Raw genomic sequence first — 12,483 nt, 5'->3', positions numbered from 1 at the left:
TTCAGGAAGGTTGACTGCAGAATATGACTTTGACTAAACAAACCATGGTCACCAACATAGCTCTAGTTAATATCGGAGTAAAAAACGACATCACATTGTCGCACCACAATTAGGGCTAGTAAAGACCCAAAACACGAAATCACATGATGTGATGAAAGGGAGAAAACAACCAGAGATCAACCACAACTGATATGAAGACTTCGAAGCAACTGAGATGAGATGAAGACGATGAAACAAACCTTGATGTAATGTACCCTTAATTAGTCTTCCAATTATTTTTCTTAGCCAACATGCTTTCAAACAAGCGCACCCCATAAGTAGTGATGATATGAGACTAGCAAACAGAGCGATAGATTTTGCTAAAGGCAATCCATTAGCTCTCAAAATTTTGGGTTCCTTTTTATGTGGGAGGAGTGCGGAGGAGCAAGAGAGTGCATTTAGGAGAATTAGAATTGACCCTCGCATTCCGCCAGAATTGTTATTAAGCGCTGATACTGACTCCCGCGCTCCACAACTAGGGTCAGATTGCCTGGTGAGGATTGACTAACGCATTCCGCGACTAGAATTGTTATTAAACAACATTGATAGTAACGCATTCCGCGACTAGAATTATTATTAAACAACATTGATAGTGAAGATGATGTTCGCGTGATAGGACTTTGGGGCATGGGAGGCATAGGTAAGTCAACTCTAGCTGTAACTCTTATCAATCGATTGTTCCCCCATTTTGAAGGATATTACTTTCTTGCAAATGTTCGAGAAGAATCTCTAAAGCATCCTCTAGAAAATTTGAAACATGAACTTTACATCGAATTATTCAAGGCAACTAATCTAGAGCATGCTATGATGATGTTTAAGTGCCGCTTTAAAAGGGTTCTTATCGTTCTTGATGATGTGAGTAACTCACTACAGATTGAATCATTAGCTGGACGGAATCGGTTTGGACCAGGAAGTGTAATTATCATAACAAGTAGGAATAAAGAACTACATCGCCAACATGCTGACAAGATCCATGAAGTGAAGGATTAGATGACCAGGAAGCTCTCTGTCTTCTTAGCCAATATGCTTTCAAACAAGCGCGCCCCAATAGTGATGATATGAGACTAGCAAACAGAGTGATAAATTTTGCTAAAGGCAATCCCTTATCTCTCAAAATCTTGGGTCCATTTTATGTGGGAGGAGAGCAATGAAAAATGCTGAAAAATCATTTAATCTCGATACGATTAAAGCATTGTTTTGTGAAAAGAAAAACAAAAAAGACAACAAATTAAAAAGAACACAAATTGCTTAGCATGACATCAAGCAATTTGTTAAGAAAGGATTTGCCAATTTACTTAATGTCATTCACTTACCTATGATAACAACCTTGTGACAAATAAAAACTCAGAAAGAGCTTTATATATAAATGACCCCTTAGAGTTTTCAATTTCGACCCCTACTGCAAAAAATACTGCAAAAAATCATGTTTAGATGATTGAAACAAAAAGACATGTGACAATTATTATCACATAGCCTAGCCTGTTTTATAAACTTTTGATTTTCAGTATTATTTTTTACATTTTCGAAGGTATAATTATCTGATTGAATTACATTTCATGGACCAAAGAAACGGATTTACACATGGAAAGGTTAACATCTTAAAACAATTCAAAACACATTACTCCTACAAAATCCTTTTAGCCAATCAACGTACACCAGCTCAATCTTGCCAAAAATCTCCCTCCTATGGAATTACTACAACCTTCAACAAACCCTAATTCCGGCTGTGAACCAAAAATGACAAACCCTAATGCAATAGCAGGCTAGCTGGAGGTCATTTCTTTCCATCACTGATTCTCCAGCAAATTGTTCTCGACCCCTCTAGCTCTAAGAAGCTGGTAGCAAAACTAAAGCTTGAGAATAAGGCCGATAGGACAATGATCACTACCGGCTACGTCAGGAAGAATGTACGAGTCATGAACATTGTCAGCTATGGACTCTGACACAAGGAAGTAGTCAAGCCGCCAACCTGTTTCAGATTCAAATAATACTCAATTTACAAAAGATATGACAATCAAATTGTAATGTAAAAACTAAAAACCTATTTTGTTTGACTAAAACTGAATGATAGCAAATGGAACTTCAGAAACGTGAATTTCAAAATACCTTTATTGGTTTTACGACCACCATGTCGAAAACCCCAATAGGTATAGCCAACAACATCAGGATGCTGTCTCCTAAACGTATCCGCAAATCCCCTCGATAAGAAGTTTGTAGCAAATGATCGCCTTTCTTCATCTGTAAACCCTGCACTTCGTCGATTTCCCTAAAAATTGATGTAAAATAGAAGAACATAACACAATGCTTCGAACTGTAAGATATTTATCTTGAGAAATAACACAAAGCTTCATGATTATTCATCCGTACTTTTAAGTGAACGTTCCCAATAAATTAAATTTATAGAAATGTAATGTTCTTAGATCTCAAAAAAAAAAAAAAAGTAACAACAAATAAAATGCTGGCAAAATAGTAAATCAGGTTGCACATGAGGTGCATATATCGGTTAGAGAAAACTAAAAGGCTTTATGCAATGGATCAAAGTTCAAATTACTTACAGCGGGATTATATATATCTATCTCCTCATGAGCACAATTAAGATCCCCAGTCAAAATGACAGGTTTAGACTTTTCCAGCTCCTGCAAAAATGCAAGCAGAGCACCGGAAGAAACAAAAACTATCAGAGAAGAATTCTTGATAATGTTTCTAAGACTATACATGATGTACCAAATCAAAATAGTTCCATACAACGGCATAGAGATCTCATTAAATGAAATATTTTCCACATTCTAAAGAAAATGAAACCCACATAGTCGACAAATGTAACACCTTCTTAACTCATAGAGTAGTAATAGCAGTAAGAACTGCAGCACATGGCCAACCAATGGAAACAAAGCGATGATGCTGAGATGTAGAATTTCAAAATTTATATTCTCAGTGCCATATCTCCTTTTTAAAACAGATACTACGCAACGAAAAGCAACTGCTATATTTAAAATGAGATGAAAATAAGATCATTCCCAGTTTCCTACTAAAAGAAGGAGATGTAGAGGGGGAGGAGCGTTGGCTTTCTTACTTTCATGTACTCACTGAGAGATAGATCCCATTGTGTTGTCCTGTATGACTAGAGTAAAAGTAGAAGCATCAATCAAGGAAGCATGAAACCAAGACATTCTAACAATAGATGCAATATCATTCCTGAAGAATGAAATCAGCTAGTAAAGCCATGAATGCATGAAAATTACCAATCTTCTCAAGCCATCTCCAGAATTAGGAACATATGCGCACAACAAAAAAAATGAATCAAACTCTGCTGTCACAAGCCGCCCCTCACTATCATGATCTGGCATGCCTAGGCCATACGTGACTGAAAGTGGCTTTACCTGTCAAAGAAATCTCCTCTTTACTGGAAAGCCATAGCAGCAAGTGAAACTATGGGAAAAACAAGAAGCATGCTAAAAATTAAAGCAACAACCAATCACAGATCCTTATAATTGACCTATTTGAAAACATCAAAATTTGTAAGAGTCAAAATGATAACCAAGAAGCATTTACAAACAGGAATCATCATTTACAATGATAACCAAGAAGCATTTACAAACAGGAATCATCATTTTCATAAGTTGGGAGTCTTAATTGGCACTGCTAATGATTAACAATCAAAATTGTTATTCTATCATGATATGACTCTCAATTACTTTTGAACTTGTGTTCACATCTACAATAGTATTTAGCTGCTTATTTTATCCATTAATAATGACAGAGGGACAAAAGATGAAACCACCATAAAGTTTTCCTCGACCAAGCTATAACGTTGAGATCAATTTACTTGAATACAAACAATGCTGTCAAAAGATGAGGACTGGTTCATTGAGATATAAGCCACAAGGATTCCTAAAAATGTCAGATGAATAAGGATGCACAATCATATTTCTAAAAATCAAACAATGCATTGTAAAGAAATGAAACAGTATGCATTCTTGTCTATAAAGGATAAATGTACTCGAGAGATGATTGCTGTGCCAGAATAGCCGAGCTTGGAAATGCTACATGTCCAGTAGCTGTTGTCGTACCCATCAATGAGACAATGTTTAATTGATTCAACATCCTTCTCCTGTTACAATGTTAAAAATATGTGATTATATAGATAGAGAAAACAGAAAAACAGAGAAAAGATTTTGTAACAAGTTAGTGTGAACTTCCTAACAACTTTCAAAGGAACAGACAGATTGCAACCACAAAAACCTCATTTGCATATTGATCAAACTGCGATCTTAAAACTGTAATTTAAGGTCTATAAAGATTTTTATGGTTTTTCTTAACGCATAAATTAGTTGCAGCTTGATTTTTTTTCTCATTTAAAAAGAAAGAAAGAAGTTAATCTAGGCTGTCCATTTCAAAGCTTTAACTTCATCGCATATAATTTTGAATGGAATGGTTCAGCTGTTATCATAGGCAAGAAGTGTAGATAACTACATCTCATCATTGGAACACACACAGCTTGGTTAGACATAACTTATATACTGTTGAATGCCTAGTTCACCGATCCAACAACCCAATCAAATCTCCGAATGAATTTTCCAAGGACGAAATCCCTACTATTTTTGATAGAAAAGTCTGACTTAAATAAGGATTCCTAAACTAAACTAGACATCTGCAAACTCTAATAACTTGGCTTAAATAAGGATTCCTACAATTCTGAGAATATACACTTCTAAGTATTCACTTGCCTTTGTTTGCATATGGATTATGACAGTGCTTAGAAAGCATCCCTACTTTGTATTTGCAGATAAGCAGTATACAATCAGTAAGATTGGTCTCTCAAGTGCATCATACAAAACAATGGACTACTGGGAAGAACACTCCATGGTACTGGTCAACCACAAAGCCTCTGGTGGGATTCAGTCTCAAGTTCTTTCTGAACAAGATGGCTGCAATCAATACTTAACCCTGTGCATTCACAGTTGGCAACAATCATATACTTCCACATTGGCACCACAAGGTGACCCTTGATCAATATGCTACGTGATAAAACCACTAAAGGCAAGGATGGACAACAGAACATCTGCTTCCCTGTGCGTCATCTACCCATCCCAACTGGAGAAAAGAAAAAGTATTTTCAAGCCTTTTCATTTAGGATCTATGTTTTTGTTTTGACTTTCTAATTTTTGTTCTATGCTCGGTAAAGATCATTCCTATGAAAAATAATAAACCTTGAGTGACATAACAACTAGAAATGTACTAGCCTGCAATTTGGTCTCCTGCAAGCACAAGATATCAAAATTTTCCCTTTGGGCAAGTTGAAGCGCAGAGAATCCCTCTAACTTCAGTAATGCTCTTATCCCATTGACATTCCATGACATAAGCTTCACGAACTTTGCATCCCCACTAAGAGGTGGAGGCCTCATGCTTCCAGGATTATATGCAATCCACCCTTTCTGAGGTTTCTTGTGGGCAAGAATCGTCCATGGTTCAACTCGATCAATGGGAAGAACTTCACAATCATCCTCACCATTTTCGACAAAAATATCAGATGATACTTTTTTGCTTTCCGGAGAGGCCTTCCTGCCTAGAAATATTATGCACAATGCACTAGATTAGTTATTCAGCTAACTCAACACATTGAAACACTACTATGTATTATAGAACACCTGAAGCCTCATCTTTGTTAATTGTCAGCTTTTGTTTCTTCTTGACAACATTACCATCAACTTGGGCAGTCTTATGACCAGAAGGAGATCGTTTCACACTTCTTTTGGACTGTTGAAATAATGAAACATCCGAAATAATATCGATCTCTTGAACATGGTCATTAGCTAAATTCTTAGCCTGCTCTTTGAGTGTTGTTTTCTCCACACAAATGGAGGATGCTTGCACCTCTGCTACTGGTGAACCTTCACCTGCACATGTCAAAACACGGGACATTGGACATTCACAACATACAAGTTGGTAACCATCTTCTCAAAAATTACGTTAATCATTACAAAATACTGCTAGAGATAGTGAGGCTTTATCATACTGTAACATTGATTACCATCCATCTCTTTGTCCAGAAAACACTTTAAAGCAGACACAAGATCACGTTTGCAACCTTTAGCAGGAACTCCAATACTCCTGAAAATTCAAAAATCAACATAAAACACTCTGAAGCATCATATATACATGATACAGCTCAAAGTAACCCTTCAAATAACTGATGCCAGTGCGGCCAACTGCTTAAAATGGTCAGAATATTCTTGTCCCAGCTTCAGTTACTTTATAGGACATCCATAACATTTGAGCATATGAATGATTGACATTAAGCATATTGCAACATGAATATATATACACATATAGCTAAAATAGGTGTCCATTAAGTTAATTTTAATGCTTCCCGCACTTAATGATCAACCAAATAAACTCTTATTAGGCTAAGGCAACACCAACATGCTAAAATCAAACTTCTACTTGCCTCAATGTACTCCTAAGTTCTTGAACAGTCATTGCCTCTATCCTTGCCGGATCTTCTCTGATTCTCTGAATGTCAACCAATTTTTTGCCCAACACACTTTCCTACATGCGAAACAGAAAACAATTCAGAAAAAGAAAATGAGAATTTTAATAACAAAAAAGTGGCAGTCACTCTTAACTATATTGTCGCCGGTACCCATCAATCCTTTCAACCTCTTCTCTTTCTTGTCTTCCATAGAAGCCGATTGTGGTGCTGTTGAATCCGAAAGGAGTCTCTTAGATCCCATTCCACTCACTCTCAAAGAAACCAACGTTGCTCTTCTAAAACTTCCTGGAATTGCTGCAAAACTACTACTTTCTCAGTTAATTATAGCCAAGCTACATTGAATGTAATAATCTTCGGCCTTAATATCTTCCAAAAACACTTCAAATTTCTACGAATTAACGTTCTAGAAAACCATATAAATAGAGCTACATTAACGTTTTGAACTTCTAAAAAAAATCTGAAAAATCAGGAAAAAAAAACAAAAACCTTTTGGCTTTCAAAATCCAAAATTAGCTGCACAATCACTACTAAATTGTAAACACATATTCTGAAGGTAAAACAAAAATCGATACTCGTCATAAAAAAACACGCAAATCTTCTACTGTTGCAGAGAAAATTTGAGGAAAAAGTAAAATAGAAAGGAAGGCTGTTCGTTCGTACGTAATGGACGAAAATAAGACAAACCTCGAAACAGGAATGAAGTTCTTCAACCCTAATTGAAGTACTCGATTCATAGATACGAAATGACACGATCGAGAGAGAATGAGGAGATGCGCAGGTTAGGGCAGGTTCGTGTCCTGCTTCGCTTTTTTTTCCCCTAAAATCTAATGTAATTATCTATAACATTTTACTCGATTTACAAATTCATTTATTTTAATATTTGGAAATATTAAAAAATGTATTTTCTTTCTCTTATTCTTTGTAATTATGTGGCGGGTGAGGTATTATTGTATATTATACATTTGAGGTATTATTGTATTTGAGGTATTAAATTTTATACATTTGAGGTATTATTGTATATTGAAATATTTCCCATCAAACTTAATTTAAGGATTTTTTTTACTGGCGAAAAACTTAATTTAAGGTTTTTCATTCATAAACTAAGACCACCCTTTTTCATATAAAATTAGCCAATAAATAATAATCTCTTAATATTATTAAGTCTAATTTTAAATATATTTAAACAAGACTCCAGATAAATGTGATACTTAATTTTCGAATTGTTCCTCTAGGTATTCGAACTTTTGATATCCTAAAGTCATCATTCCAACTTGATGTGTCATACATTCAATAGTTCATTTTAAATGCAAATGGCTCACACAAATACACTCATTACATGCCACAATAAGTTAGATAAAAAACTTCATCAAGCGCGTTTAATATTCAGTCACTTAGAGCAATCACAATTGTGTAGTTTTGTTGGGATCAACAAAATGCATTGGGGAATATGTTTTGTTGATGTGTTTATATATTTTGATGATTTAGTTAAGCCAACAAAATGTATTGATACAATGGTTTATTGACTTGCTTTTTAATATAATAAAAGTGGGCCCAGTATTTATTTTTTATTTTTTTGATGTAGTTATTAGTGTGATTTGAGTGGGACTCATATGTTGGAATAAAGCAAGCAAGCTAGATGGTAATTCAAAATCCATGCTTGCTTTCATGGCCCAACATATTTGAGACAATAAATCTCAACCATTGAAACTCATTTTTTATATTGATCCATCAAAAGGGACATTAGATAGTACATATGGGTCAAGAAAGAGGGGTCATTGTGGTTGCTCTTACGATCAACAATTACATGGTCTGTTAAGTGATGACGTGCCGAACTGTGATGTAAAAAATGTAAAATAGCCAAACTCAATCTGCAAAACATGTTCTAACATAAGAATATTATCCAACTCAGTATAGCATAAGAATATTATCCAAAACATGTTCTAACATAGCAAACACATTATTACATACATAATCTGCAGTAGCCAAAATGCCAAAAAGACACACCTAATAATCTTCCAATTCAGTACAGTACAATGCTATTTTCCAAAATATGTTACTAATCCAAAACATGCAACTACAGTACTGCACATTCTGCTTATTCATTGACATTATTTCAAGAAACATTCCTAGATTCTTGAGTGCCTTGTGGGTCTCTGAAACTCTCAAGGCACACCACCTTGCACTTTAAATTTGTCTCCCTGCTTACCTTTGCTCCTCTCCTACTTTGTCCTCCACCTCTTGCTGGTCTTGTATTCGAGGTATCCATATATGTTCTTGATTCAACCTGCAAAAAATAAAATGTTAATAAGATGAAGTTAATTGGACACAAATTCAAAACCTCAAACTTTATAAATAACCATTTCACTGCTGCTAGAACCCCCCTCCCATGAAATCTTCCTCCTCTTGTAGCTCTAGATGTTCTATGGCTCCTGGTTTCCCTATTCCCCTGCCATCCCTTACTGTATATGTATTGTTAATTAGCTTGTTGGGTTTATGTGTTTCCACCTTGTTTTTCTCCGCATTTGTTGCGTTTGGTGATAGGGTATGATGTTCTATATTGTTCTTATGCATGTTTGATACATCCACCAAAAGCTTCTCATTAATCAAGGAACAAGATCCATCAGCTTGATATCCATTTGAAGTGTTTCTGAATTTCAACACCAAGCCCAAGCACCATAATGGCAGCAAACATCTCAGATTTTAGCCAAAAACCTCACACACAATTAGTCTCCAGCAAACACATGCATACCCTTAGATAACTAATACGCGTAATTGCAATGAGTTCAGACAACAAGGTCATAAGGAGATTACAAACCTATGCGAAGAACCCTAACACCAATTGAACTCTTGCCCAAACTAGGGTAGAGATACACGAATCAGAAAGAAACTAAGACAAGGTTCGCAAAATACTAAAGCTGTCTGATGATGCCTACCAACCCTGCTTTTAACAAATTGGTCACGAGAGAGAAGCAATTGGGCTATCTTGGTACTTGGATTAATCACACTTTGGGCTTTGGGTACTAAATAATGCATCATCAAAACTGGTAGATAAACTGGGAAATCAACAACTCAGCTCTAACTGTACCCTGAGTGGCACAAATCTAACCATGATATAACTGAAGCAACAAGTTTCACATAGTAAACACATCAACAAAATTGCTACTTTTAAAACATACCAGTGTGAGTTGTTGCAATGTATGAGATGACCTTTTGAAAAAGAGAAAATGAAGATAGGCAGAGGCTGTCGAAAATTTATGCTTATAAACATATATGAATTTATAAAGATTCGATTTTATCTAGAAAAACATACCATTGAAGTTCCATGTTACTTGAGATGCAACTGCTTTCAGTTCCTTTATCCTAAGAGTTATACAAGGAGTGAAATTTCATTGTGATCTATCTCTATCCTTTGAATGTCTTTGATTTTACCCCAATCTGCACCTTCTTCAATTCTGCATCTATCTCTTAGAAAATCGCATTCGTTGATAATCAATTCTTTAAGTGAATCAGGTAGTGGTCCCATTGGCAATGCCAGATCCCTGCATTGGCTAAATTCCAATTCTTCAAGGGAAGTAAGGTACTGAAGTGAAGGTATGGTTTCCAGGAGTGGACATTCCTCAATCATAAGATGATGAAGACAAGGCATGTCCATGGCATTTAAACCTTCCCATGTCTCCAATTTTGGCATATCATGAAATCTCAACGACTTCAATGATAGGAAGCCTTTAATTGTACCAGAAGGTCCTGAACCACAAAAACCATGGTCAATGCTGACTAATTCATACATTGCATCAATGTCAAGTACTTCCAGTACTGGCAGTTGACCAAGTGAAGGGAGAATTCCACAATACCGACAATTGCGCAAATAAAGAGTCACAAGTTTGGAAAATGCTGGATCGCTCAACCAATTAGGAAACATGAAACCACTATAATTTGTAATCCGTAGCTCTTCTAGAGCATTATGAGGCCGAAGACTCGCAAGTATTCCTGCTTGAACCTTGTGATGGTGAGAGGCATGGGGTGCTTTGTTCCATTCCAACTCTAACTTCACCAAGTACAGTTTGTTGTCTAAAATTGCAGCCTTGGCCTCTTTCACATTTCCCACATTTTCCAAATTCGTAATCCAGAGAGATCCCTGAATGCTTCTCATATTCTGAAGTTCACTGATACGAAATCCTTCACCTTTTCCCACAATGAATGCAGAGAGAGTCTCAATTTTTGTTAATTTTCCAAAATTTGATGGCATTGAACTCAGCTGATGCTTCATATCTAAAAAATAAAGATGTTGAAGGTTAATCAAGTTCTTCATATTACGGGGCCATTGAAGAAACTGATTACAACCACTGAGATTAAGAGTTTGCAGTCCATATAGAGTTGTGACTGACTCTGGCAACTTCACAATAGATGTTTCAGAAACATCAAGGTGTCGAAGATGATCTAGATTCTCGATAGATTCTGGAAGTTCGGAGATACCAGTAGAACTCAAATTCAACACTCTTAAACGTGGCAGGTGTGCAAAGAAATAGTAAGGAATACTTGCATTTTGGCATCCAATGCTATGTACCATGAATGTCCGTAATCCCTTATATTTATGGAGAACCTCCAATGTGGTGGATTTAAAATTTTTACATAGCCAAGATGAATGGCGAACATGTCTGTACACAGGTAACAAGTTCGAGATCTCATCCTCCAATCGGAAGCATAAATCTGTAGAAATCAGTTGAGCAAACTTATGGACAAGGCCATGCATTTTATAAATTGCTTGACCAAGATCATTCACATGAGAAAAATGGAAGAATGACCTCGCTAACAAGTCATCAAAGTAATCTCTTCCGATGTCATCAATTCTTCTCATTCTTTCTGCTTGAACAAATCCTTCTGCCGCCCATAATTGGATTAAATGTCCCTTTTCATAATCGTAATTGCATGGAAAAACAGAACAATAGATGAAGCATGTTTTTAGATGAGAAGGCAGAGAATCAAAACTCAACCAAAGGGCAGGAAATATGTGAGTTCTAGCTTGAGGTAAGTCCCATATTTCACTCCCCAACACAGCATCCCATTCTTTTACTTGCAAAGTCAAGCTTAACACACTCCCAAGAGTCTTGGCTGATAAAGGTAACCCACTACATTTTTCAGCTATCTTTCTACCAACCATAGTTAAATTTTCAAGTTCGCTGCAATTCCTATTTGATAGAGCCATTTGTTTGATCAATTTCCAGCAGTCTTCATCTGACAAAGGCTGCAAGTTATATGCAGGTACCGTGGCAACAACAGATGAAACAAACTTACTTCGGGTAGTCACCAAAATTTTGCTTCCTTTGGCCGCAACCCTAAAGGGCAATCTCACGACATCCCAATTTTGAATGCTCTCTTCCCACATGTCATCTAACACCAACAAAACCTTCTTATCCTTGATTATTTTACAAAGCCTCAGTTGCATCGGGTCAAGATTTGATAGCATCAAAACCTCTCCGGTGGCTGACTCAACAATGGACTTTGTCACTTGCATAACATCAGAATTTATAGAAACAGAAACCCACATTCTCAAATCGAACTTTTCCACTACCTCTGCATCATTGTAGACAATTTGAGCTAATACGGTTTTTCCAATTCCAGCCATACCCATTATTGAAATAACACCAACAGTGCCCTCTCTAGCACCATTCATGGGCAGCAACAACTTCAAGATCTCCTCCTTATCTTTTTCTCTTCCAACCACAGATGATTCATCCACCAAGGAACTAGTATAGCATCGATTCATTGTTATTTTACGCCTCTTAGATTTCATCATTTCAGTCATGACAGGAGTGTCTATTTCACCAGCAACATCTTCAAGCTTCTTCAATATCTTATTCACTTCATGAGGTACGTTAAGATTGAAAGATGAGAGAAGCATATTGCGCACCTGGTTTTTGTTAGCACGGTTGGCCAATCCATCAGCATTGAAT

The 12,483-nt window shown here is 36.3% G+C and overlaps 2 protein-coding genes across 5 annotated transcripts; both read right to left on the bottom strand.

Annotated features, from left to right (window-relative positions):
- Positions 1-1,549: 1,549 nt before the first annotated feature.
- Positions 1,550-7,281, bottom strand: LOC120013910 (DNA-(apurinic or apyrimidinic site) endonuclease, chloroplastic-like). 4 transcript variants are annotated; one of them, XM_038865889.1, is made up of 12 exons: positions 7,217-7,281; positions 6,666-6,837; positions 6,488-6,588; positions 6,071-6,150; positions 5,688-5,936; positions 5,283-5,605; positions 4,040-4,150; positions 3,282-3,419; positions 3,113-3,160; positions 2,595-2,675; positions 2,146-2,305; positions 1,550-2,008 (listed from the first exon to the last, which is right to left on the bottom strand). In XM_038865889.1, the coding sequence occupies exons 1-12, from the start codon at positions 7,264-7,266 to the stop codon at positions 1,887-1,889; spliced, it is 1,635 nt and encodes a 544-aa protein (XP_038721817.1). In that variant the 5' UTR covers positions 7,267-7,281; the 3' UTR covers positions 1,550-1,886. The 4 variants fall into 4 exon arrangements, with proteins under 4 accessions (XP_038721817.1, XP_038721820.1, XP_038721818.1 ...); XM_038865892.1 differs by having other exon boundaries at positions 5,283-5,542; XM_038865890.1 differs by having other exon boundaries at positions 6,488-6,552.
- A 1,230-nt stretch (positions 7,282-8,511) lies between these two features.
- LOC120011808 (putative disease resistance RPP13-like protein 1) lies at positions 8,512-12,434 on the bottom strand. Its single transcript, XM_038862932.1, has 2 exons — positions 9,843-12,434; positions 8,512-8,816 (listed from the first exon to the last, which is right to left on the bottom strand). Exon 1 carries the CDS (start codon positions 12,429-12,431, stop codon positions 9,900-9,902), a length of 2,532 nt encoding a protein of 843 aa, XP_038718860.1. The 5' UTR covers positions 12,432-12,434; the 3' UTR covers positions 8,512-8,816; positions 9,843-9,899.
- Positions 12,435-12,483: the final 49 nt, after the last annotated feature.

Source organism: Tripterygium wilfordii, chromosome 13 (genome assembly GCF_013401445.1).
Source record: "Tripterygium wilfordii isolate XIE 37 chromosome 13, ASM1340144v1, whole genome shotgun sequence".
Taxonomy (NCBI): domain Eukaryota; kingdom Viridiplantae; phylum Streptophyta; class Magnoliopsida; order Celastrales; family Celastraceae; genus Tripterygium; species Tripterygium wilfordii.
Note: the sequence above shows the minus strand (reverse complement) of the source record. Positions and strands in the feature narration are given on the sequence as shown.